Below are 27,637 nucleotides of genomic sequence, written 5' to 3'. Positions count from 1 at the left end.
CTTTCACATGGGGGCAGAAGATTTAACTCATCGAGTTCCAGCTGGCATCGGTATGGGGAAATCTCTCATCCCGTCAGCACTGGGCTCTCTAACAACCCTCAGAGCTCCTCCCAGCCCTGCATGTCCTCTGCTACAAGAGACAGAACTAAAAACTGGCACTCTCACCACCTGTCAGGAGGAGGAAAAACAATTTCCAGTGAGGTATCAGGAACACTGCACTGCACACATAGGGGAGGGAAGTTCCTGAGGGAGCCGAGAGCTGCCCTGAGTTTCAGCCACGCTCTGCCACAGGATGTGGTCACCCAGGGGAGCTGGGTGTGGGCAGAGAGCAGCGAGCCAACATCCCCAGCATCCTTCCAGATCAAGAGACTGAGGCACTGAGAGAACTCATGCTTTAATAGACACTGAAATCACAAAGAAGAAAAGGCCAAATGCCTTAGAAATTTCAATAAAAATATGAAAATCTTTTTACATGGTAAATTTCATAATATAAAAAGTTTAATGCTGTCTGGAAACAGAGTTTTAATTTACAAAGGAAGTCCACAGAGGCCAAAACATGGCTAACACTGCACGTAGGGAGAGCGAGTGCTGAAGGGCTGCTGCTGGGAAGCCTCTGCTGACCATCCTCTCTGGGTCACTGTCTCCAGTGCTCTTCTGCAGCTGAGGGGATGAGTGTCCACACACACGTGCAGCCCTGCTGGGCAGCGTGGCAATGCAAAGAACCCGAAACTGCTCAAACCCATTATCACCATCCAGCTGAAACTACTAATGCTTCCTAACAGATTCACAGACACCTCTGTGCCCCTGGATCTGTTCTGCAACTTGGAAGAGATGTTCACAGAACGAGCTTGCCCTAATGAAAGAAAATATGGCCTAGAGTGATATGCATGAGTGTAGCATCCCCCCAATGCTTTTTCCTTGTTTCAGTAAGGTATGATTAAACAGAAGGAAAACCACTATCAGGCCAGAGGTACAGGCTAACCAACAAAATGAAATTAAACTAGATTTTGATCACAGGGGCTGTTTACTGTTCCCATTTAGCTGGAGCTAAAGACAGTCAATAAAAAATCTGAAATCTCACACAGTAAAACGTACAGGGCAAAACCAAAACATTCTGTGGCCTTGGGGAATGGTTGCATGTGGCAGGTTTAATGTGAAAGTGGTTAATACCTAATTGTTATTGCTCACTGTATTACGCAGTGTTGTCACCTGTACCATGCACAAATACAACAACGACAAATGCATTAAACCCACAGAAGGAATTCTAACAGCAAATGGAGAACATGTGATTTTCATTTCCTGAATTTCTCCACGTGTTGGGCAAACCTGATAAAACTCTTTTTTTTTTTCCTCACAAAGGGGTTGTTTCTCATTCAGGAGGTGGAGGAGTGAGGGACAAGGTGTGCAGTGTCTCCCAGCCACGAGTAAGCATGCATTTCATGGCTCCTGGCACACCAATGGAAGTGACCTGTGCCAAGTCAATGGAGACCCATTTCCCAAAAGACTTGTTCTAGTGACACTCACCTTCCATATTTATACAACATCAAATTCCCCAAATACTGAACTCTCTACATCTGAACCCTTCCCTGCTTCTAATGCTCCCCCCTCCTTAAAAATAACAACAGAAGAACCACTTCCCCACACCCCCCACCCCGATTTAGCTCTGTCTGAAAGCTTTAAGCCAGCATGAAACCTGCTGGAGCACAGAAATGGGTTGTAACAAAATGGCAGCATAGAATTTCTACAGGTTAAAAGATCCTTTAGTTATGGAAGTAAACTACAACAAAGAGGCTTATTTCTGGCATGTTATGCAGCACTACAGGGAGTATTTGCTGTTGCTATAAACAAAAAGCTGCCCACTTCCATCCTGGGTGTTCCTGGGATGTCGTTTCAAAAAGTTTATGCTGGTTAGAAACAGAGCAGGTCACATGAAGTCTCTCAGCAGTCCTGTGACCACAGTAAGTGGCATGATCAACAGTATCTCTGTCTCCACAAGGGGCAGACACTGTGCTGACTCATTTTGGCCCACTATTCTAATTTTTCCTGCCAAATGACACGAAGGTGATGTTTAGCACCAAACCATCACAGGAAGATGTCATATACAGACAAGTATCTTGGATCATAATGAGTTGAACAGATTGACTCAACTGTTCTGCTACATTGTGTATGAGTAGGTAACTACTCTTTCTCTCTGCACTGAAAACTTAGTGATCCCCCCTCCCTTGTTAGCTGGCTGTAACAACTCAGCCCAGTATCTTTTGCCTTTAGTGCTTGTGTTAATTTCTTGCCACAATGAAAAGGAAAACATTCTCCAGAAACCAGCAGACTCCAGAATATTCTCACAGCACATATCTGATTATGCCTGTGAGTAAGCTGAGCCTAAGCATTCTTGTGTTTCCATATCAGAACTGAATTCTCTGCCCTGCTATCATGCTTTTCCTCCAAGATCTCTTAGAAAATCACTAATTATCAGATCCACATTTACAACAAGAGCATCCAGCCATGCTAAGTACAATTCTCTGCATCAGCAACATACCTCTGGTGCATCCACAGAGCTGCCTGCACTCTCCATTCAGCTGCAAGACTGGAAGTTGACTTCAGAGCCAGCTAAAACTCAGGGACTAATGAATTCAGCCTCACAACACCTCTGTGAGGTAGGTAGGTTAAGTATTACTATCCCCATTTAGAAAGGGAAGACGAGGCACGGAGAGGTGAAGTGATTAGCCTTCAGTCACTCAGCCAATTCTGGGAGTGCAGAATAGACACCAAAATCTTGGTGATACAGTGCTCTGACTTCACAGCCTGGGAATACCTTGCGTGGATCTGAGCTCACGTGGCGGGGTCGCTGCTGCCGCATGCCCACGGCCTCAGTGCATGTCAACGATCACTGGGATCCTGATCACAGCACTGCATTCCACAGCCACCTAGAAACCATCTCCAGCCTGCCCCCAACTCCTAAACCCCACCTAGCCTAGAGAAGCTGACTGTACATATTGCCCTGGGGGTGCTCTTGGTCGCCTTTTCCTCCACATGTCAGAGGGCACTCAGGTTCTGAATCCAGCCCCTCCGCTTGCCGCCTCGTGTTTTGCCTCCAGCTGCACCAACAGCTGCTCACACTGGCACACCTGCTCCAAATGAAACTTGTTTCCACACCTGCTCCAAAGGAAACCTGCCTTCACAGCAGGGAAAAGGTTCACAGACCTGCCTGTGCTGAGCCCTGGCAATGATTTAGCAGGATCAAGGAGAGATTTTTTTGGTCAGGTGTTGTCTGAATCACACACACTGATGTCACAATCTTGCCTGCTGTGGAACTGCAGCATCTGCTAGCCTTTTCTGTGCTCCCTGAGCAGACAGAGATGTAAGTCCTGCCCAAAACTTGCCAGGATAAAAAGTTCACCTTCACAATGCAGTGTGTCAGAGAGATCAGAGCACTCAAGAAAACCAGAACTTGTCTCTCTGACACACACTCACTACCACATACACAGGCTCACCTGGTTTGTTAGGCCCCAAACATTTCCTTTGAGCAGACCAACCAGCAAAGTCTCATCTGAGGGCTTTCCCTCCAAAGAGTTACCTGAGATGCAGATTTTAGAATGGGGCACCTCTCTCCTCTTGTCTTTGTTTCACCAGTCTCTGAATGATGCAACAGAAATGCCAGATCCTGCTGCTATGGAGTTTTAGTGACAGCAGTTTCTGGTTTGACCAACCTGGCAGAGGTATCTAGAGGCATGTGGTCTTCCCCTCTGTCAGCCTTTGAAAGCAGTCGAGTAAATGGCTCATCTTTCTCCAGGCAGAGATTTGTACCTGTGTTCTTTGTGATACACAGAAATGTTCTGCCTCCTCTCTCTTTCCTCTCCAACCCCTGATATGTGTAATTTCTGTACAAAAAGCCAGCTGTAAAATTTCTGGTTAAGAAATACAAGGAGGTGGCTTAAAAGCCAGTATTTAATGAGCAGACAACCAAATGCTTTGCACCTGCTGCTGCAAATACTGAATACTACAAAGAATCTGCTATCAGGTGAGTCTGGCCAAGGTCCTGATAAGGGAAACAAAAACCCATGTGTGTGAGGCCGTGTGCCCCCACAGTGACAGGAGGCCAGCCTGTCCCATCCCTGGGGCACTGCCAGCTGAGGGCATGACCACGGCTGCTTAGCTACTGGTTCTGTTTTGGTAAAGGCAAGTGGGCAGAAGCAAATACTTCAACAAGACTGTAAGTCATCAGCTGGTACTTGGGACATTTCAACATTTGGAGGAAGGGAAAAATCTTCCTGGTGACAAAAATTTATACCCGTTCCCAGCTGGCAGCCTCAGGGGACGCACAGCTCCCAGGGTGTTGCTAGGTGAGGAATGAGCTGATGTCATGGCATTTGTGCTTTCAGGGCATCTGTGTCCATTTGAAGGGATCTTCTGTGATGAAGCAGAAAGGTGTTGCCCAATAGACAAGTCCTTCAGTTCCAGCTTCTCTGCACTTTCTTCTTTGCTGTGCCGTGGTGATAAATTGAGCAAGCTGAGGACATCTTTCTTAGAAGTCATTGTTCCAGGAGCTCCTCGGAGAATCTTTATTGGACCAGTAGAGTGGTGGGGAGTGCTTTGCCAGAACATCTTTAAGTTGTGAATTGCTTGCACTTTTTCATCAATGGCAGCCAATTTTAATTTGTCTATGTCTGGGGCATCAGCTGGGCTTGAGCGAGCAGAACCAGCTGAGGAATAAGAAAGAGCAGGAGATGGAGTGCTGCCACCAGGGGACTGATGCCCTGAGCTCGGAGAGATATTTCTGGGTGATTTAGAAATGTGAGCACTGTAAGGAGAGCTGGGGTACTTGAGTTTAAAGGGAGGCTGCTCATTTAGGGACCCATGTGAATCACAACCTGGAGATGGCTGCCCACTGTGCTGGCCCGTGCCTTCTCTGTTTGACATCTCTGACGTTGTGGGGCTGTTATAGCCAGAGCTCACCTTCTGAAGGGATGAACTCCTCGTTGGAGGCTTTGGTTTGATTGCAAGAGGTGAAGAGGACTGGTTCCTCTGGCTGGAGCTGAGCGGGCGGCTGAAGGCGCTGGTCTCCGAGGAGCGGAAGGCGGACACGCCGCCCGGGCTGGGAGCCCCATCCTCCGAGCTGTTGCTCTTGCTGATCTGGCTGCTGCTTCTCTGAAGACGTTCAACAGCAATGAGGTGACTCTGAGTTTCCTCCAGAATTTTTTGGGCCAACTCTTGTGGATCAAGCTTTGGATTACTGTCCTCCTGGGATTTGACGGTGCTGTCAGTCTCAGTGCTAGACTGGTCAGATTCCCCAGTATCAGAACTTGCAAGTTTTCCAACTTTTTGGAAAGGTGAATTTGGGCTTGGGATGAGAGTCATTTTAACAGGAGAATTTGGAGTACTTATGCTCCCTTTGGAGTTGATGGATGCTTTAATGCCTCCGTTCTGACTAGTTTTGGGCTGTTTGTGATCAGGGGAAAATCTTGGTTTTATGTTGTCTTGGTAACTGGCTAAAGGCTCATTGCTGATTATAGAGAAACCTTCATACTCTTCCTCATCTTTGCTGGCTGCAGTGGCTTGTGGTGACAGCTGGCTCTGAGCTGCAGACCTGTGTGGATAGATATTCTTGGGCCTCTCATAATCCTGCCGCCCTCTGTGTCCTGCCCCATCCAGCATGTTCTCTGGCTTGGAAACAAAGCTCATGGAAGAAGCAATGGAGCTCAGGCTGTACACAGAAATGGCATCTGAGGCAATGCTGTCTGGACAGGTAGGAGAGAATGGAGGGTTTTGATACTGGGGTACAGGGTTGGAAACAGACTGAGCAGAAGCCAGTGACTCCAGTGATGAGGAACTGTCCAGGCTAAGGCGCTTGGGCAGCTCTGTAGAATCTGAAAAAAGAAAAGACAATAGTATGTACAAATATGCCCTTAGATACATCACAAAATCAAATAAAACCAGGTAACATTCTATCAGAATTAAGAGAAAATGGTACAAAACATGCCCTCAGGCTCTGTGCTACCTCAGAACAACCAACTAATACTTAGGTAAGGAAAAAGAAGAACACGGCCCAGGCAACAACATATGTCTAAGTATCCAAGATGGAAGTTGTCAGTTCATTATCATGTTATATCTCAACATAAAGAATTAATTATATGTCCTCCAGTCACTGGACTCTATCTCCAGCTTCTGCTCAGACAAGTCTTTCCCATATACAAATAACATTTACTCCAGTCTCTGTATCACATCTGGTCTGTGTGACATGTGTGTGACTTCTGCAGTGATGCAAGTGTGATATTTCAGCAGAAGCCATTCTGATAAAATCATCAGATAACACAAGAGCAAAAACACACTAAGCAGCTTTACCAAAAAGTGCCAGCAAGGATTGTAGAGCAAAGTGCATGGTCCTCCTGGTAGCTTGTTTCCCAGTTTTCAGAATGACCTCCTCTTGGCCAACTTCACAAAGGTCAAAACCTGTAGTGGAACATGGAACAGAAAACTAAAGCTCACAGAAAGACCCTCTGTCTCCAGTAAGAGTAATCTCACTTATAACACAGCCAGAACAGAGAGGTATGACAGCCTGCAGCACCCTTGGAAGGATGACTTCACCTCTCATGTGTAGTTTATTTTTACTGTTTAGCACACCTTCTCGAGGTGTTGGGAGCTTTGTGGTGCTGGACTGGGAGCGCACATACTTGTTAACAAATCATTCCTGTCAACATTTCTGTAGCTGCAAATTACTTGGAGTTGTCAGGAAATTATATACCAAACACATCTCAGGGGACAATGTTCTACATGCCAAACAATTTACTTTTAATTCCAGGTTTTCTCACAGAAACTGAGCTGAAGAGCACAGACCTTGGAATTTGGCAAATGCAGGCTGGGCTGCCAGAGGCAGACAAATGTGAAGCTGTGGGTCTTACCAGTGTTTCAAACCCTCACATGAGACACCAGCAATGGGTTTAGAGAGACAAGAGAAAGAAGTGCTTTCCTACCTAGAGCTGCCAGAAACTCATGACAGCCAGGCAGCCTCCAGAGCTGGACACTGATGGAGACCTGGATTGGTGCAGAGGGGAAATCTTGCTCCTTCTCGCCTGCTTGAAGTTGAACCAGGACTTGATGCAGCTGAAGGCAGCAATAGAGACATTAGCCATTCCTTACAAGTCATATCACTGCTTCTCTTACAGCCACAGATAAAAGCAATGCCCTCTGGACACCCTTTCCCTGGACACCCCGTTCAGCTGCTGCTCCTGAACAGAGCAGTGAGATGGGAAGGTCTGGGAAGAAGGACAGTTCAGGAACAGCAACATCAGACAGACTGAAACAGCAGCAAAGGCAGGGACAGACCAGGGGTGAGGGCTGGGGGGTGGCCAGTGGAAACTGAGCAAGAAGGAAGCACAGCAGGAACATCTGTGAAGGGAAAGAAAAGGAGAGATACTCTGGGGCTGCTCACAGAAATATACTAAACCCATTCCATGACTGAGCCATACTCCTTATGCAAATCCTAAGAAACTCATTAACTGGGCAGAACAAGTAATATGAAACCATGGAAGACTTTCCTAATATCTCCATGGCCTCCAGGAAAGAAGTTTCTCAACTGTGCCCAAGGGACAGGAGTAGCAAGCCAGAGAGAAAATGTGTTTATGAAGATCTGACACAAATTAAGATGCCAGGATCCCGTGTAATTCACCAACACACCCAGGGCAGCAAGGATGAAAAGCCATTAATCAGGGACCAGCTAACCTCAGGACCACCCATCTCTCACAACCCACAAAAGCTTACACAGGCCTTTTTCCACAGTAGCTCTGTGGAGCAAATCCCAGGCCTGAGAGCGGGTGCAGACACGGTGCAGCACAGGGCAGGGTCTGCAGCGACCCCGGCGCTGCACCCTGCACCTCAGTGTCACCCCCGTGCACAGCATACTCACCATTGCCACCACATTTTTAACAGCCTTCGGGCAGCAGGCAACAAGAAAGGAAAAGAGGAGAAAAGAACATGGGTTACTCTGTGCTACAAAGTGCCTGTGCTGAGGAGCCTTGCAGGGACACATCCCTGTGTGAGCCAGCACCCTGACTGCAAGATGCTCTGTCTAGAGAAAGAAGGGAGCAGCGGGAAGGGCCTGAGCTGTGAATCCAACAGCATGGGAACAGGCAGCTGGAATCTGGGAGTGCCCAGCTCATGACAGCTCAGACACTTAGCAGGCAGACACTCAGGCCAACCCACACTCTGGCAGGAGGCTGAACATAAAACAGCCCTTCTCTTGTTTCCTCTGGGACACAGTACTGGCGCTCAGTGCAGGCAGAAATCCCTAACTTTTCCCTTGCACATGCAAGAGTCTGAAGTTCTGTCTTTTGTGGCTCCTGCCTTCTCTTTTGCACTCAAAATAAGCATTTTCTATCCAGTGCAGCTGCTCAGGCTCCCACCTTGCTGCTTCACTAATGCCAAGAGCACCCACTCCCCCTGTGATGCTGGTCACCCACTCAGGAAAACCTACCAGCAGCACCAGTACTGAAATGTCTGACCTCCTGCTTCTGTCTCGAACAAAGTCTGCTTTCCTCTGGGACAGACAGAGCCCCAGCTCCTCACACCATGAACTGCCAAGAGGCAGAAGAGGAAAAAAGCAATCACACAATGGAGGGGAGAGCTGTTGAAAACCCACATGTAACAGGATAGACTGGTGCAAAAGGGAATTCTGCCAGGGGCCTGGGCTATGGAAGAAAACTTGCAATATCCCTGCCAGTATTTACTCTGTGGGGCAGCAAGGAAAGGGTGAGTGTGTCTTTTGTTACTTGTGCACAGCCAGCTGAATGTTTTTCCTTGGGTAATTTAATTATCTGAGGCAGGGCAGCAATCATGAAGCCACCTCATTAGCACTCTAAGGCATTTTGAGCTATGGGAATGTTGTCTTGTCCTCTTCACACATGAGGGAAACAACCCTGAAGTTAACCACACACATCTCAGGCACTGATGAGAGCCAAGGCAAGAGGCAAAACACCACCAAGGACATTGGTCACCAAGGGCATCAGAAACATCTCAAACTCTGCTGCAGAGCCTAACAGGATCCTAACTGGAACCCTTTCCTTGGAGCAGACTCATCCCAGGGGGCTGCCAGAGCTGCTCAGCAGGCAACAGAGAGGCTGGGGCTCTTCTCTGGCTTTTTCTGCAGACTCCATGTGACTGAAGGAAGGGCAGCCCGACACCACAGAGAACCAATCCCAGCTCCCCACCACAGTATTGCCTGGACTGTTTCTGCATGGGGAAAAGGCAAAGACAGTGAGATATAGGCCCATTCCCTGTGTGAGTGTGTCCATGTACTAAAGCAGGCAAATGATGAAGAGAAACCTCATTACAGGAGCTCTCAGCACAGTCAGAACCATGGAATGGAAAGCAGCCAGGCTGGTGGCACAGAGAAAGGTTAGGCTAGGCATGCTCCAGAGACAGCAGGGGGAAGAGTGTGAAGGAGGCTGAGGGGAGCAGGGAGAAGTCCCATCACAGGTAGCACTGCCCTTTCATGACTGAAAAAGCCTTTCCCTGGAGCTGTGAGCACACACAGGAGCAGCACAGGCTCAAGGAGTTTTCTGACAGACCTTGCATTGTCCCAAGTCAACCATACCTTGGGATTTCAGTAAATGGAATGGGCAGTGAGCAGCCAACGTGGGCCTAGGCAGGATGGCCAAACAGCAATTAGGGGTTTGTTACTCAATTCCCCCACACTGCTGTAGGGATCATGTTTTCACTTTTCACTGAACAGGGAGTCCCAGGGCCATGCAGCCCAGTAACCCACTTGCATATTTTCCTTCTGAACACACACTTTCATTCACACAAACAAGCAAGTTTAGAATTTCAACCCTTAAGTCTCCTAGCAAGCTCTGGGTTGATAAACCAAGGCATCAACCATTCTGCATATTTCTGAATTTACTGACCTGGGAAGAACAATTTGGAACCTGGTACTGGAGGAAAACCTCCCAACTCACCCTGCTGATAAGCTGCTCTCCTGTTTCTGAAGCTGTGATAAGTTTACAAAGTGCCTGAAGTGCAGGGTTAGGCAAACCTGAAAAACATCAGCAGAAACATCTGTATCTGTTTCTTGACTGCAAGAAATGCAACAAGCCTGAACAGAACACACACTCAGCTAATTCCTAAAACCTCTCCCCCACATCACTGGACAGCTCTGGAAGCAGCAGCAATTTCCACAAAGCAAAAGGTCTTCCCACTTTGTATCTGATGACAGGTTTCCTGACTGAGAGCTGGGAGAGAGGAACAGTCACATCACGCTTACCCGACCCAGCAGCAAATGATTCTCATCTGTGGCAAAATTTTCAGTTAACATTTACTTTTAGAACTTCTTCCCAGTCCAATACATTGATTTCATTGACGTAAAACATCCCTGTTTCACATGCTGATATCACAGAAAGGTGTGAAAGGCTGATGTCTGCCTGGTCAGGGCCCACAGCTGCCTCCTCTCACCTAGGAGGGACTGGATGGTGGTGCTGCACTGCTGCAGCCGGTCCCCAGGGTCCGAGGTTGGGAAGAACACTGCTGCTGGGAGGCCACTGGCTGGTGGGTCCAACCGAAATCCCACTGCTGTGAGGAGTGCCTGCCAGCCTGGAATGCCACCAACTTTATTCTCCACGCTCTGCTGGGAGGTGTACATGGAGTTGTGCTGCCCATTCTGGATTCGCTGCAATGATTTCTCCACCTGTGGGGAAATGACACAGCTCACTGTACAAGATGCTGTTACTGACTGGCTCTCTTTACGCAGACAAGAGGCTGGAACAGCAGGCTGGGAGACAGCAAATCCAAAATTGATCCTGGCCCGTCTCCCACAAGAGGACATTAGTGCCTTGGAAAGAGAAGCTTCAATAACTCAGCATTCACAGCTGCAACATCACAGTGATGAGTGTCAATATTCTCTGGGATGCTGGGAACAATAATGCCACAAGACATGAAGTAGCAGTTTGTTTGGGATAGTTTCCTGTAAGCCTAGCAGCTGCATTTCTCCCTAAAGATGATTCACTCTGGGGTTCCAGGCTGCTTATTACCAGACAAAGAGCCTGCAGCCACACAGCAAACAGGAAAGAGAGATGAATGTCCACAAACCCCAGCAACTGGGAAGACCAGCAATATTCACAGGTTTCCATCATTCCATGGATACTTCACACTCCTGTGAGACCACAGATGCACTGGGAAGAAAAGTATTAGAAGTCATGAGTGATCATTCCAGCCACCTGGCAGTTGGCTCCAGTCCCGCTGTTCCCCAGGACAGACTGGTGGCACAGATGGGGACAGCAGGGCCTCTTATCTTCCAAACACGCAGAGACAGCAGTGACTGTGCTCTGTGTTTCCATGACTGCCATGCTCGTAGCTATTTCCCTGTATAAACAATTAATCCCAATGCTTACCCCTTAAGCAGAAACCCAACTCAACAGCTAATGCAAACCAGATGGATCTGGGGAAGATTCTGTCACAATACAATCTAAGATTCTGCTTACTTTGCCTCTTTTTGCACTGAGCACTTCCTTAGGTGTCCAAATCTTTCCACACTGACCCGGAGTTTTGCAAGAGGCTACATCATAGTAGGGGAGGGGAGATGAAGGTGTATATGTATATATTTTCAAGTGGGAGTGGCTGCTGTTCCACTCAGGGTTCCCCTCATGCCCTCAGATGAGGATGTCCCAGCACCAGAGTGGCTGTGGTAGCGCTTCCTTTCCCTTACCAGATGAAGGAGAACACGCAGAGCATCCCGGGCCCTTTCAGGGTGCTGCAGGATCTCAGTCAGGGCCTGTCCTACCAGCGAGGAAGGGCTGTTCAGCTTCATATCACTCCCAATAAGCATGAAGCCTGCAGGAGTCAGAATGAGAGACAGTCAACCTCTTGTTTTTATGGGAAATACTCAAACCAGACACAGATGTCCTCTGCCCTCTGACCAGTGAACGATGGTTCACTGTACCCTGCACAAGAACATTCTTTTCCCAGAGCTGCTGCCCACTCCCTGCCCAGTCATACAGACTGAACTTCCAGAAAGTTTCTAGATAGTTCTTACTGTCCCCTGCTATTAAATCAACAGCATCTTCCTGTTCAAGCAAGCAGAAAACCATTGGATTGCAGCTAAACTTGTCCAGGCATGCTCCAGGTCTCCTCTGCAGCCACAGAAATCAACACATGCCAACAGTGGTCATGAAACAGAACTCTGAACATGAAAGGTTTTCACTGTCCTGGTCCTGGCTCATGCCCCATTCAATGCCAGACTCCCCCAGATGACAGCACAAAGAGCTCTACATTTCCCTTCTCACTCATGCAGTGAGGATGCAGCAGCTCCTGGCTCTGGTGCTCTGTCCAAGACTCAGTGCCAAGGGTCAGTGGTGGGCCAGGGACTGCGTGGGATGAACTTGCACAGTGCCATGGAAGGGGCAGTACTCAGAAGCCTGAGCAGCTGAAAGTCTCTGCTTGCTGGCAATAATGCCAAGCACCGTGTCCACTCTATTTCTTTTCTAAATAGGAAGTGGTCACTTCTGAGCTTTTTAGTGCTCTTTTGTGACAGAAAGATCTTGGAAGGAAAATAAAATCCTGACTGAACTGTGGACCGTAACCTGAACTCAGCTCACAGCTGGTACTACCTGAACCACATCCTAATGCTGGACTCAACATGCCTGAAATCACTGTCAGCCTGATTCATTTTAACAAGTTCCTGCTCCTCCAGCCATATGCAGTTCACACCAGAGCCATATTCACCACAGTTTTCTGAGCTAAAAACCATGCTTCTGCTGCCTGTGCAAAAATCAATTTGGGGAATGCCTGCAGCTTTCAAAAACCAGGCCTCATGCCAGGAAGAAAAATTAGGTTATCTGTATATATTCCTATCACAGCACTGCTGAACTCCAAGACTTTGTCATTCCAAATCTCAAAGTATAGATCTAATTGAGAGGGAGCAAGCACCAGCACTGCACAAGGCGCTGACTCTGCTGAGATATTCCCAATGGAAGCAAGGGAAACCTTTCTTCTAAAAGGACCAAAGCAATAAGCCCTACAAAGCTTATGTCACTGAAATCACAGCTACTTGCTGCTGCTGCTTCTAGCAGCACTTCTCCTGCCTCCTGTTGAAGTGTCACTAAATTTTCCATTTAAAAGTCTATGTGTGTGCTCCAGCTGACTCCATCCCACAGACACAGGAAGCATGAGCCTGGAGATTTCAAACATAGAGAATGAATTGTTGTAATGCACTTTATTTCTTTCCAGTCATGAAACACACTTCACCTCACAACTGCTTCTAATTATACCCAATCCATACCCACCTACTGTGCCCAGTGAAATGCTGATGAGTCCTGTGACACTGACATTCAGCCACACTCAGCTGAATCAGAGTCTGAGACACAGCGGCTGAATTCCAGGAAAGCACAGTGCACACGCTGCTCCCAATTACCTTGCTTAGCTCATACAGTTTGGCAGCTCCCTAGAAACCCCACCTGATTTGTCCAGAAGAAGACTCTTCCTACCTGCCCAGTTGGCTGGATGGGAGAACTGCTTGCTGCTCTGCACAGTTTTCATTGCTTCTCCCAGGGCTGCGCTGGCTTTCATCCCGTTTAAGAGAGAGGAATAGAAGGCGTGCACAAACATTTTGGAAGCAGCCACAGGAATGGGCCAAAGTGACACAAGGACACATTGAGCCCCAGCAGCCAGGAATGCTCTTGTCAAGCCAATGACTCCATCAGAAGTGACTTTGCTGTTGGACTCTTGGTAAGAGCCAAGAACCACCAGCTTGACAGGAAGACGCAGATCCAGCACATCAGCTGCTGTAAGCAGGAACTCCTGGAGAGGAGGGCAGTCTGAGATGCTCTCCACATCACTGGCATCATCCTGCATCCTAAGAGATTCTGGGATTGTGTAGGGGTTCCCAAAGGAACTCTTGCTGCTGGCTGGGTTGCTGTCAGTGTTGGGTGTCAGGACCAAAGCAGCCAATTTCCAGGAGACATGGGTTGCAAAATGGACACATTCTGCCTGAGTGAGGGCACTCATGACTCTCTCTTTTGTTGATGAGCTGCCAACTAAGGGCTGGCAGCCAAGTAATTCAGATACCATATATGCTTCCTCCTCTGCAGAAGGCATAGGTCCCCACAGCCACCTGTCCATAACTGCTGAAGGGAGCTTGGGATTTCCTATCACAGCTGCCATTGAGGTAGAACTGGAGTAAGCAGGAGTATTCTTCCTCACATGGGACTAGACAGAGAAAGAGAAAGAGAAAATGGTACTCAAAAATCTGTTTTTTATGCTGCTGGTAATAAACTATCCTGTCCCTTTGGCTCTAAACACAAGTCTGATTGTCATAATTTCAGGAAGAGTGCATTTCTTTAGTTTCTTCTTTTTAACTACTATATGGAATACCTCTGAGTCTGGTGAAGATTTCTATCCCCAGATCTTGAATAGACAAAAACGTAAGAACAGAAAGCAACAGATACAGCCCAGGTTCCTTTGATGGTTGCAGCAGAGCTAAAAACATAAAGAAGATTCCAGGTTCTCACATTCCTAGAACACCACCTGCAATCACTCACTAAGTGGTTCCTCATACCTGTATTTCCAAGATCAGTGTCAGCACTGCCAGCAGCAGGTGCTGTATGCAGCTGATACTGAATGGAAGAGCAGTAATGCTGACAGCATTCACACCCTTCTGCTGTTCCACTAACTGTGCTTAACCCAGGGCAAACCAAGATGTGCCACAAAACACTGCCCAGCAAGAGCAAATGTGACTTGGTGCATTCTCCCAGAGACCTGGGCATTAGAAATGCTGCTGCCAAACCTCAGCATGAAGATACTTCCACAGGATTTACCTGTGGGATTTGCCTTCCCTCATCGCTTTGGTGTCATGAGACATTTAGCAGTCTTCCCCACTCAGAATGCTAAAATGGAGGTGAACATACCAGCAATGCAACAGGACAGTCAGCTTGGCAAGAAAGCTCAGCACAGATCACAGACACCTACATCTCTGTAGTCTGCCATGTAGTTCCACACCCAGCACATGCAATCCTTTAGAGGAGGATATCCAAATGATCCAATCCCCTTGTCCTTCCTGGCATGCCTGGGGCTGTGATTGTGTGCTGCAGGAACTACATCAGAACCTACTTCAGAGCTGTGGTGCTCAGCGTACTCCTCAGACCCAGGGTGGCCTGTTTGTGGTTTCTGTTCTTGTGTCTGGCACAGCAGGACAGAGCTGCTGCTTTGTGAGCATGTACCAGGACCTGCACCCACAGGAGAGGTTTCATAAGCAGTGTCAGACCTTGGAGCTGGGATTCAGTGACTGGATGGATGGCACTGCAATGAGGCTGAAACGCTCGTAGAGGTACTCGTTGGAGGAACTGCCCTTCAGGAGAGCAAAAGGAATGAGGTACAGTTCTCCCTCCAGAACCAGGACCAGCTGACGGTGGCGGCCAACAGGCCCACTGGAATGCATCAAACCCTGAAAAGAAAGCAGAGAGAATTAGTTTGGTCCTTTCACTCCACCCGCATCCACAGCTGCGCTTCCCAAGTATCAGGCTCTACTCTGACCCCGTGTCAGGTTTGGAAACACCCACATCAGCACCATGCTCTGTGTGACAGATGAGCATTGCTGCTCACCTGTGCCCAGCCAGTTCCATGGGGACAGGTGAGCCCTGAGGGCACTGACCTGTCTGCTCTGGGTCATCACCCTGGCCTCAGCCTCACCCTGGTACTGCAGCTCCTTCTGCTCCAGCCTGAAATCTTGGCTAACCCTAACCAACTATGCTTTGTCAGTACTGTCATCACCTTATCCTTTGTCAGAGAATATTCCTTCTGATATTGAATTTCTAAAAAGCCACTTCCTCTGAAGAGTGAACCATCTACAGACAGGCTGTGTCCGTGGCCTGCACTTCCAGACACTTGACATCATCATCAACCCAGAGTCACCAAAACATCTAACCAGGAAGCAGAGAGATTAGTCAATAGGGAACATGCAGCTGGGCACGATATGTGGCAACTGCTCCTGTTCCCATGTAACTGTGGAAATTTATTCATCTAGTATATCATAAAACCAATTTGTTTTCACTCCAGGAAAGAGTAAATTCAAAGCACTTCAATTTGTTCCAGCTTAAACACTGGCAGCCCACAAAAACAAACAAACAAACAAATCAAAAAACAAACAAACAAACAAACAAAAAAAAAAAAAAAAAAAAAAAACCCAAAACCAAAACCAGGACTAGATCCTTGTCTCTAGGTGGTTGCTAAGACCCCTTCCAACCCAGACTGTTCTGTGAAAATACCATGCTTCAGAAACCAGCCCCAAGCTGTTTGTTCTTGCTTTCCCACACTGAGAGGGTTTTGGTGTCTGTGCAAAGCCTTACTCCTTCCATGGGTCCTATGAGTAAGTCGTAGAGAGCACGGAGTGGGGGCTTGGTGAAAGAAGTCTGCTTCCTTGGAAGTGATGATGTTCCATCCTTTACAGGAGACATGGTACTGCTGAACAGGCTGGTCATGCTCTGACAGCTCCTGTGGGCAAAAGCCAAGGGAGAGGTTAGCTGCAAGAATCTGAGCTGCCCTGTGGCTGCCCTGACTTCTGACACGAGCCAGGCCCTGTCGCCCAGGGGACTCTGCTCTCTAGGATGCTTCATGGGAGGACTTTAGTCTCCCATTCAGCTTCACACCTCAGTGAACAGTGACATTAATGGCAGGATGAATCAGCTGCAGACAGCACATGACATTGCTGTGGAGTTTCTCTCCACACTGCAGTGCCTGAAGTGCTGTTCCCAGCTGCTCCTGCACACCTATGGGTAGCAGCTGTGTGCAGGCAGGCATGAGACCCAATGACAACTGACCACAGCCACAGGAGGATTTGCACTTGGGTTGTGCACCAACTGACCTAGCATGATACCAGAGGAAATGTGACAACAGGCAAACCACGAGACATCATGATTCTGCACTTCTGCCATTGCTGAGCAACACCTGGTGCCCATTTCTGATACTCCCACAGAGCTCTGCACATGATCTCCTGGCACCAGCAGCCACAAGTGTTTGCCTGCTGAGGAAATGAAGTTGCCCCATTCTGGGCTTACTAGTCCAGCAGCTGTGCTCCCTAAAAATGTTATCCTTGGCTTGGGGCCATGAACAACCATTTTACATGGAAAAGGTAACTTTGCAAAATATTTTAGCAGGTAGACCTCAAAGAAAAGGTAGGGAGGCCTGGGACATGCCCCAGCCATTCCTAGTACATACCAACACACAGATTCAGAAATTGTATTTTCCCCTCCCTTTCTCTCCTCAGCTGCTGCAAGAAGCCTCCTGACCCAGCTCATATCATGCCTAAAACCTACAGTTGTCTGAAGAGAAAAATGCTCTTACCACCCACAAGGAATTTCCATCTTATGGGCACATAGGAATAACCTCAGACTGTCAACAAAAGCCTGGTGTCTGACTGTCCATGCTCTCCAACCCAGAGATGCCAGTGACAGTATGAATATGCTGCTGGAAACTCATCTGGGGGATTTGTGCATCAGGGGATCAGCACAGGCTTGTGCTCCCCTCACACCCACCTGTCCCACTTCACTGCAGGGTTCAGCTTTATGAAGCACAGATTTTTAACATCAGATCAGGAAAGAAAATATGTACAGGGATACCCTGTGCCCTGATCCTCCCTGAGTGGTTTGCTGCTAGCAGGCAGCACTTGCCAGCCCCACAGTCCATGTTCAGTGATTGTTACACATTCATTTACTGCAGGGAATAGGGGCTTGGTTATTCCAATCAGCAAAACCCTCCTGCATCCTGGGTTTCCCAGCCAAGCAGCTCTAGATTTATTGCTTCACCACTCAGATTGCTTTTTATGAGAACAAAACCAAGGAAGCACCATAAATCTCTCACATCTCCTGCCTCTGTGTGTGTACACAAAGAGTGAACCAATCCACAGGGGAGGATGGACAGATCTCTTGTGGCAAGTGAAGCTGACCAGGAGCCCAGGCCAGCCCATCCTTTCCTCGTGAAGAAGCCAACAAAAGGCTCCAGGTGCACTGATGATTTTCACCTTACTCTTGCAATGCAGAGGATCCCCTGATGTCTGAACAGTGAAATGTCTCATTTGGAAGGCTCTGCTCAGACTCTGCAGTGCTGCTGATTTATAACCCTTTGTACAGACAGCCTGGCCTGCAGCAAGCAGAGAAACAGCACAAACAGCCAGGATTAGCTCTGCTCCCTGCCTTTTGTCTTAGAGATGCAGGAACAAAGCAAAGCCTCAGAGAACAGGGTCAGACTGACCTGGCTGACCACCAGCCTCACAGGTGCTGGCTCTGCCTGCTGAGGATGAGTGGCTGGGCCCAGGCAGAAGGGAGGGGTTCATCCCAGGACCAGCACTAATTAGGATTTTGGACAAGTCAAGCAGTCCCCATGGCCAAGCACAGTCATTGGGAGGGGGCTGGAAGTCAGGCTGGTGCTGCAGGGGTCTGACAGCCTCAGGAAGCTGAATACCCATCAAGCCTTCCTCAAAGAGACTCTTCCTAGAGATGCAGCCCTAAATCCACATTCAGAGTCTTGACACACACAACATACAAAGCTGCAGGAAGCTCCAGAAAACAGCCAGATCTCAGCTCCCTGTGGATCCTTTCAAGGATCCACCAGTATCTCCAGAACACACCAGTGGATGCAAAAAACCCACAGCCCAGCCAGCACTCTCTGCCAGGGTGGTCTGCCAGGGTGTCAGCAGCTGCAGCACTGCATCCTGGAGGGCAGAGAACCACCACAGGCAAGACTCCCCAGCCACTGCTGGCCCATCTGCCTGTGCTGCCCCCATCCCTCTGCTCTGGAGAGGGTCAGCTGTATGCTTCTCCAGGCTCTGAGGGGAATAATAGGCTCCAATGATGCTGATCACCTTGCCCTACCTAAGGAGCAGAGGAAATAGAAGCTGCAAGAAGACACAAGCCACTGTGGCTATCTTAGTGGCTGTACCAGTGGCATCCTCAGCTCAAACAGCTGTTCCCCAGTCCTGAGATCACCACAGTGTTCCTTCAGTGTTTCTTTCTCCTCCAAAGTCTATTTTCTCTCAGAAGTTCTCTAAGTGAACTACCAACCCTCCAAGTTTGCTTTTCTAAGCAGAACTGAGAAAAAAATCCTACTATTCTCTGCTTAAAAGCGCCTACCCTGAATTCAGGGCTCAGCTAGCCAGCTGCAAACAGATGTGGAAGTATTAGCTCCATCCCCAGGTCCCCCTGCACAGGCAAAAGGAGAGGGGAAGGTAGGGAGGCCATCCAGCAGTCTCATTTTCTCATCTCAGTGCTCATTGTAAGAACATCACAGACACAGCTGCTTCTAATGCTTCCCCTGCTTCTCTTCTGAGGGTGCTTTTAGTTAAATACCCAAGATGCCCCATCCCTGGGCTGCTCCTAATAGGTGCAAACTACTTACTTGACAAGACACCTGAACTAAGCTCCTAAGTCTGGATTCAAAGTAATGTATGTGGCTCCTGTGAAGCAGAAAACCAGATGTGGCATGGTTGGCACTGCAGTGTCCCTGAAGATCAGCATTCCCTGGAACAGAATCACATCCTACTTCCCCCTGTAATCAGAAGGACAATCTCCTCTCTTTCTAAGTCTGATAAACCAGCAAAACATCTCAGCAATTCTGGGGATCTTCCTGTGTGATCCAAAACTAGCAAGTACTCAGTCCTTCATCAGTGCAGCAGCTTGAACAGATATGCTTGTGGATTCTGAAAAGAAAATCAGGCCAGTTGCTGCTGCCAGCAGGCAGCTCCCAGTTCTGTGCTGTAACAGTTCACAAGCTCCAGTGGTGGCTCACAACACTCCAGGCTGATTACATTTTCTTTTCCAGCTGAGAAAGGCTTAGGGTATCCTGTGCTCATAAACCACAATCGAGCACAGATCCAGTCAGAAACCCTGGGTTGCATCACGCAGTCACACTGGAAAAATTCTGTCCTCAATTTTCTTTCCAAATGGTCGCGCTAAGCCCTAATCAGCACAGTCATGTGAAAGGCTGAGAACAAGTTGTAAGAGGCAGAAAATGAGTGGAAACTTGCAGCTAGTACAATCCTGTAACTCTGGAAATGCAACATATTCCCACTTAATTGGTACAACACATGAGATTAACAGAAACATGTATTTCTGTAACAAGTGTGCAGGAGGGAGCTCCAGGTTCCACATCTCACACATAGCAGGGACAAAACAGTGCTTCCCTGCAATTGTCTGGAGTCTCAAATCAGCACTTGGCCAGGAGAAGAGCAAATTCAGAACAGTTGTTCCTCTGGACAGTCATCAGTTACAACGGGGACCAGTCCTTGCTGGCTCTCCCCTAGAGCACTGGCTGCACCTAAACTTGCAATTTACAGAGAAGCCCATCACCAAGACATCTCCTGCTTGCTGACCCCTGCAGCACTGCTGCATTCTCACCTGTTCAATAGGTTGTTCCTGCTGACCATCCTCAGGAAGCCAGTTGGATCAGTCATTGAGTTCAGCTTGTTATTCATCTCCTCAAACTGCTGGTCCATGATATCCCCAGCTTCACTCTCTGTCTCGCTGCTAGCACAAGCTCTGGGGGAATCAGTGAGATGAAGGGTCATTGATGCGAGAAGGAGCAACAGCTTGATGACAAATGCTCAGCCAGTCTGAGCAAAAATGTTTTTCAAACAGAAGCTCATCCAAACACTAATGCCAAATCTTCCCTGGCTTGTCTTTTGTCAGGCATATAAGACAGCCCCAGCCCCTTTTCTCCTCTTCTGGGATTCCTCAAGGCTTAGTGAGTGGCACACGCAGGTGGGGGTGCAGAGCCTTTCTGTTCACTGCAGGCAGGGATTTCTAAAGCTGCAGCACAACACTGAAAAGCTGAGTCTGCAGAAACACCAGCTCAACCCTTATCTGCCTAAGAACAGTGTGAGCACATCCTTTCTAAATCTCAACAACTAAATTCAAGCTCCACATATTTCCTCCACATAGCATAGAGCTGTGCTGCCACTCCTGTTATACAAAGAGGGAAAGCACAGAAGGATTTACTCTATCAATGCCCAAGTGCAGCAGCAATACAGAGAATCAGCCCAACAATTCTAAATTCCCAGCCTCCTGACATTAATATCTCAATTTTCTCCGTGCAGCTGGGGTGCTCATGGTGAGCTGGGTTAGGCTCAGTGAGCATTTTACATGTGAATCATTCTCTGTGTTTTGTGCACTTTTGTAGTTAATGTTGTTGCTGTTACTATTTGTTTCCTTGTCTCATTGCTGTTTCCAGTAAATTGTTCTTATCTCAACCTATGATCTTCACTTTTTGTGCCTCCAATTCTCTTCTCCAGACACCAGAAGGAGGGAGGGAGCAAGCAATCAGTACTGGGGTTTGGGAGAGTCTCAGTGGGAGAGCTAAACTGGGGGGTACCATTCCTAAACCATAACAATGGCACATTACAAACCTTGGAATTTGTGCACTTAAGATAAACCTACAATGCTACCCAATGAAGCCTCCTTGCATCTCATTTCTGCTTCTTTTTGGGTTCCTGACAGCTTGAAGCCTCTCCTCAAGGGCATGTTTCTCAATAAAGAGCACAGGAATTAAATGAACACACAACCTGTACTTGTGCAGGCAATGAGAGCTGTACCTCTGTTGCTGCCTGGCCAATATGATTCATAACCTGGTAAATCCTGAAAAAAGCCAATCACTTCATGAACACTGAAACAGGGACAGCTGAACCACAGACAGGGGATTGAAAAAACCAACATAAGGGAAAAAAGGAAGAAGAAAAGGTTGTCCACAGCTTCTCCCTGCACATTTTTCATCCAGCTGAGGCATGCTTAGCTCTGAGTCCTGGCACAGTTTGGAGTAACACTCACAGCTCCTTAAAAGAGGCAAAAATCTTGAGTTCATGAACCCAAGAGAGCAGGTCACATGCTCTTCTTAAAGAGAACTGAGTCTGTTCTGACACAAGTTCAAGCAGACTTTAAAATCCCTTACACTTTTTTTTTTTTCCCAAGAATGCATTACTTTGAGGATTAATTAGACCAGCTGAAAAGAACCCTTTCTAGCAGAACCTGAAGGCTGCAGTGTGGAACTGAACATCCTGTGCATCCCTTCCTCTCCAAAAAGTGTGAAGACATGCTCTGGAGGCTCAGCAGTACCTCTGACCCTGCTCACAGCAGCATGGACACAAACTCTTCAACCTGAACCCCAGAGCACTCCAGCAAGCCAGGGACTGAGCAGTCAAGCTCCTCCACACGTGCTGTGCATACTCACACCCTGCTGCTGGGCAGAGCCTGAGGCTGGCAGCTTCTGCTGGGGCCCTGGAGAGCAGTGCAAACAGCAGGGCTGAGGGGAAGAAGTTGCAAAGTAGAAAGTGATGTTCACCCACGTGGAACAGCCAAGATTTGTTTGCTTGATTCCCTGCACGTGATTTTGACATGGGGAAAGAACGTCTGCCTATTACTGTGCCACAGTAGTCCAAGGATCCTGGAGACAAGCATTAAACCCAGAATCCTTAACCAAAAACATACCCCTACCATTACCACAAAGTGAGGAAGAAGCTGACATCCCAGCAAATTAAAAACTCATCCCAGAACCTGAAGACTGAAGGACTGCCTTTGCCAGGAGGAGAATCTGTGGTGACAAATAGTTAATGAAACTAAAAATTGTACCTGCAAAACTGCTGCATGAGGCCCAACTGCAGATTTCAGTATAGATCTTGTGTATTTGCATGTCTGCAGGGTAAGACTCAACAATCAACATGTGGTTTCTAAATTATTCACTCAGCTATAGCCACAAGTCACACTGGGGGGGTAGTTAGAATTCCTAAGGTATTTGCAGTTTTTTCAAAGCAGTTGAAAGAAAATTAATTACACTGGAAACTGTAAGCAGGATGAAATCCGTCCATATGCAGTCAGACATGGCACCTGCCTCCTCATCCAGTCCACAGATTCACCACACAGCTTGTAGGTTTGGATCTTATTTGCATGTGCATAGAGTAGTTTGGCAGGAAAATAATCATGGTTACAAAAACAAACCCATTTTTTTGTTGCTGCACTGGAAATTTGCCCCTTCTCTGACTCTCAGTTCTCAGACTTCTCAGCCAATTAGCTCATCCCAAAATATTATAAATTCAGGTAGGAGAGCAGGATGTTAGACACCCTCATCCCAACTCACCTGGTGTAGTAGGAATCTACTCCCAGAGCCTCCCTCACACTGGAGATGTGCTGCTCCAGTGCTGAGTTTGTCAGTGTCTGCAGGGCCACGCTGTTGGCTTCATGGAAGTCCCCAGCATTTTCTGTCAGGCTGTCACCCAGATAATACTCATGGAATTTCAGAATTCCTGCAAGGCACCACAATCAGGAGGTTATTTCTGCAGGGCTACAACAGCGCTGCCAGCAGCTGTCTAAGAAGATGGCACAGCCCCAAGCATTTGGTGTTTCCAGCATAACTGGGGCAAAGTGTTCTATGCCAGGTCTCCACTGAACTTCTCCAGCATTTTCAGCCTTGTTTTTAAAATCTGGATTTGTACTTTGCAGATAATGGCTCAAAGGCACAAAGGCAGAGGAGAGCTTTTACAAGATGCTCAGAATGCCTTTGCTATTGCAGCACTCATATAAATTATAAACCAGATCTTCCATACAAGCCTCTACTAGTTTAATTCACATTTCAAGTGATGCACATGAAAAATACCTATTAATAGCCTCTGAGAAAATTAACTGAACATACAAGGCTGAACAAGAGTGTTGTTACTACAGCAGAACCTCCTCACATCACACACAGTGATTTCACTCTATAAAAGGAAAGAAGATGGATTAAAGCACAGTGAATTATTAAAAGATAGCATTTCACAATGGGTAAACCAGATAAAGGCCACTTCCTGTTTTGCTGAGAATTCCACTGCTACTGCAGATAAAACCTTCCTGCTTTCAGACTGGTCTATTCTTCCTGAGATAATTAATTCTGCAGCCTGTGATCAACAGTAAAAGGCTGCTCTGGATGCCTTAGCAGCATCAATTATTACACACAGAGAAGAGCAGAGGAACAAAGAATAAAGCAACTCCTCCTGCAGCAACAGAAGCAAACACAGCAACAACCAAGAGGTTCTGAGGGTTCCACATCAGTGGGACAATGAGGACCCTTAAGCTGCTCCCTCTGTCAGTGAACAAGAACAGGCCACCATGACTGGACCAGAGTCACTACTGAAGGGCTCCCAACAAAGTTTATTGAGCCAAACACCAGAGCCTGTATCCTTCCCATCACCTGACAGAACCTTCAAAGAGGCAGTCACAAACTACAGACTCAAACACTGCAACTGCTTTTCTCCAAGACTCACTTTGGGCAAAGAGGAGACTGATCATGAAGCTCAGTGGCAAATGCTACACTTGATCCATATAATTTTAATAAGCTCAGACAGTGATACTATAGAATTATTGGCATTTTACTATGCAAACTACAGGTCTGAAGAGCCAATTAGTGACTGGATGCACAGCAGGACAATCCTATCTTACACTCAGACATTGCAAAACACTCCCGAAAGTGTCTCTTCCAGCCACTGTCATCCCATCTAAATCAGGCATGTGTGAATGCTTCCTTCTCTTTCTGAAGCATTTTTCATGCAACCTAAATTGTGCTTTTTATCTCTCTAGCTTTGTCATGATGAAGGGCTGCAATTATTAAATTATATCCAGAAAGAACTTGTTAAAATTTACAGTCATCACTTTATTAGATAATGAATAACAGCTGTCTGCAAAAAGCAATCCTCTTCAAATTAATCCTCCTTGCTCCTCTGTGATAAGTGTTTCCACATTCATGTGAGGATCAAGTAGTTCAATGGCATATCAGGAAGTGGGGATGCCCTTCTGTTTTCTGCAATCCACTTCAGTGAATAAGCGTCAAAAGCTTTTGGAAGAATAAAGCACAGAACTATAATTAAAGTAGGGATTCTTATGCATAGAAGATTCTCATAGAGCCAACATACTTGGAATTTCATTACTCTTCTGTTCTGCCCTGTGGGAAATATATACAGATTGGAGGTTGAAAAATGAAAATATTAAACATGTGAAACATTTCCATCTCCAGGTGAACATCAAAGTCCTGAATAAGCACTTCTGAGTCATTACTGCTGTGACTATGCCATAGCTTTTAGTCTATTCAGCTTCAAGGTACTAGATGGAAATTATTCCCTCCTACATTCACTCTGGTCCCAAAATCATTCCTATTCTCCCTGTTCCCAGGCTCTTGTGTCCAAAAAGGAGCTCACCTGCCCCAGGAGCCAGCAGCCAGCTGTACAGATAACCTGCAGCCAGTGAGTAGTAGAGAACAAGTCCCCTCTGGCCATTCACAGTCTCCAGGACCTGGTCAAGGGTCACGGGAGAGTAGGGATCCGAGTCCTGCTGCCCAGTCTGACGTTCCACGAGCAGGTCAGCAAAAGCCCTCGTTCGTCCCCTCTCTGCTACTGCGAGTGCCTCATCATGGTGACCTAAAAAGACAAAACCATCTCTCAGACCTGACACAAGTGTGGTCTGCAGTGCCACATTCATGGAACAGGGACAGTTGCTATCCCAATCCCAAAGAAACCTGGGGAAGCAGTGCCACCTATTTCCCAAAAGAGCAGTCTCTGTGCTGGAACACAGTCTCACAGAATATATTTGCTGCAGGCAATAACACAATGAGCCACAGAAAGGCAAATCAATGAAAGAAGCAAGAAAGAAGAACCAAAGGTGTCCCAAACTCAAAGAAAAACACCCATAATGCTGCCCTGGAATAGAAATGCTGTACTGGACAGCTGTGGAGCAAAGGACATATCAGGAACTGCCACCCCACAAGTCCAGCTGAACTCCTGTGATGAGTCTGGAGTTCAGCCTCAGCAACTGAAGGCATGTCTTACCCAGACTGACAAGAACTCGCTGCAGGGCCTGATAGGAGGATGTCTGCAGGTCGAAGAGTGACAGTTTGTAATCCGTGCTCAGCTGCACCTCGTGGCGGATGGTTTCAAACAGCGCGGAGGCGCGGTACAGCTGGGAGGGAAACAGCCACAGTCACTTCCTCATGGCCACACAGCACTGCCTGGGAGAGCAGCACCCATCCCCTCAGCCTGGGGAGCTCTGCCCCACACCCTCCCTGAGAACAGGAACCACCCAGAGGCCTTGGAGGACACAAGCCCCCAGCACGGGGCAGACCATGTCATGTGTACCTGGTGCTGGGACTCCTCCAGGTTGCCACTCGCCCAGAGGGAGAGGCCGAGGCCGTGACGGATTTTTGCTTCATCTTCTCTGCGACCCAGCTGCTCTGCCAGCCTCAGTCCTGAAAAGGAGTTAGAGTGAGTGAGTGCCAGAGGGGAGAAGAGGCTGTGGCCTCAGTCCCAGGGGCTCCTGTGCAGGTAGAGACAGCTGTGGAGTGCGAGCACTGGGACAGAAAGTGAGGCAGCACCAGTGGTGGGATGGAGAGCAGGACGGGGACAGCACCAGGATGACCAGTGGGGCAGTAGCAGTGCTGGTACTGCCCTCACATCAGCACCAGCATGAGAGGTGACAGACAATTCCATGGACTGAGACCTCCCTAAGTGAGTTTAAGGCGCCATCCCCTGAGACACACTCAGTAAGCCCCTATCAGAAAGTTCAACTTTTAAACTCTAAAAGCCAAACAGACAAACAAAATCACACGGAGCTGTCAAACACTGCCAGAAAAGACACCTCTTGCCACATTCCTGGCTTGTTTCCCATCAGCTCTCTCCAGCCCTCTGGAAGGCTCTGCATGGTTTATGTGCTGAGCCAGAGCAGAGGGCAGGGGCCTGGCCTGAACGACCTGGAGCTCACTTCCAGCAGCACATTCTGTGCTGTCCCCGCTTCCACACACCCCAAACCTCTGTCTTGGTGGCCCCTGCTGACAACAGGGACACCTCCTCTGAGGCACCTTGGGTTTCCCCCAGCCTGGGAAGCAGGGCCCTGGCTGTCACCACAGAGCTCAGCAGCAGCTAGCTTTCCCAGGCTATGCAGGAATTCTGCAGCACACCAGGAGAAGGAGCTGTGTTTCATTTCTCCCCTTCCAACAGCATACTGGAATCCTGCCAAGGTTAGATTCATGAAAACCAAACTAACTGATGTAATACATCCTTCAGCCTCCAGCTTCTTTCACTCCAGCTCCATTGCTCATCTGCTGCATCAGAGCCCACAGTATGATCAGCTGCTGCCTGCATGCTGCACCCCCTTGCAACAGCACAGCTCCCAGGCCAGCACTGACCCAGCACTCAGCAGTGGCAGATGGCTCCTGGACACCTCAGGCTGAATTTCTCTCACCTCTCTATCAAACAGCACTTGTTTTCACTCAGACTTTAGGGGAAGTCACCCACTTTGTCTCACTCCTAGGTGAACACATAGGCTACCAGCATCTCTCCTAACAGACCTCTCGGGATCAGAGAGATTCATCATAATCCTCTGTGGTTTTCCCAGAGCCAGATCCTGGTATGCAATGCCATTTATAGATAAGGTTTACACTTTCAGGCACAAATGAGCTTTACAAAGAAACTCTGCCAGGTACAGTCTAGAGTCATGCCCTGAAGTACCTAAGATAACCTGAGGAAGGCACAGATCATGCTTTGTCTAGAGGACACCAAGAAGACTGCAACTGAGATGGCATGCTCACCATAACAGCTCCATACAGATGCTACTCACACAGACGCTCAGCAGCAGCTGTGAATGTCTACAAGAGCTTCTTCATCAAA

General features: G+C 47.9%; 1 protein-coding gene across 2 annotated transcripts in view; it reads right to left on the bottom strand.

Moving 5' to 3' along the window:
* Positions 1 to 375: 375 nt before the first annotated feature.
* Positions 376 to 27,637, bottom strand: part of TTC28 (tetratricopeptide repeat domain 28) — a 78,806-nt gene continuing 51,544 nt past the window's right edge. Inside the window, exons 8-22 of one of the 2 annotated variants that reach the window (XM_021544728.2) lie at positions 26,111 to 26,220; positions 25,805 to 25,934; positions 25,178 to 25,396; positions 23,092 to 23,257; positions 20,364 to 20,504; positions 16,323 to 16,467; positions 15,242 to 15,421; positions 13,467 to 14,187; positions 11,690 to 11,814; positions 10,441 to 10,672; positions 9,948 to 10,024; positions 7,901 to 7,924; positions 6,969 to 7,098; positions 6,340 to 6,447; positions 376 to 5,864 (exon numbers count right to left, since the gene is read on the bottom strand). In XM_021544728.2, the coding sequence (XP_021400403.1) occupies positions 4,240 to 5,864; positions 6,340 to 6,447; positions 6,969 to 7,098; positions 7,901 to 7,924; positions 9,948 to 10,024; positions 10,441 to 10,672; positions 11,690 to 11,814; positions 13,467 to 14,187; positions 15,242 to 15,421; positions 16,323 to 16,467; positions 20,364 to 20,504; positions 23,092 to 23,257; positions 25,178 to 25,396; positions 25,805 to 25,934; positions 26,111 to 26,220 (4,133 nt within the window). In that variant the 3' untranslated portion in view covers positions 376 to 4,239. The remainder of the gene's footprint in view (positions 5,865 to 6,339; positions 6,448 to 6,968; positions 7,099 to 7,900; positions 7,925 to 9,947; positions 10,025 to 10,440; positions 10,673 to 11,689; positions 11,815 to 13,466; positions 14,188 to 15,241; positions 15,422 to 16,322; positions 16,468 to 20,363; positions 20,505 to 23,091; positions 23,258 to 25,177; positions 25,397 to 25,804; positions 25,935 to 26,110; positions 26,221 to 27,637) is intronic. The other variant, XM_077787206.1, reaches the window with a different exon arrangement.

Source organism: Lonchura striata, chromosome 18, assembly GCF_046129695.1.
Source record: "Lonchura striata isolate bLonStr1 chromosome 18, bLonStr1.mat, whole genome shotgun sequence".
NCBI lineage: Eukaryota > Metazoa > Chordata > Aves > Passeriformes > Estrildidae > Lonchura > Lonchura striata.
This window is presented reverse-complemented; position numbering and strand designations above follow the sequence as displayed.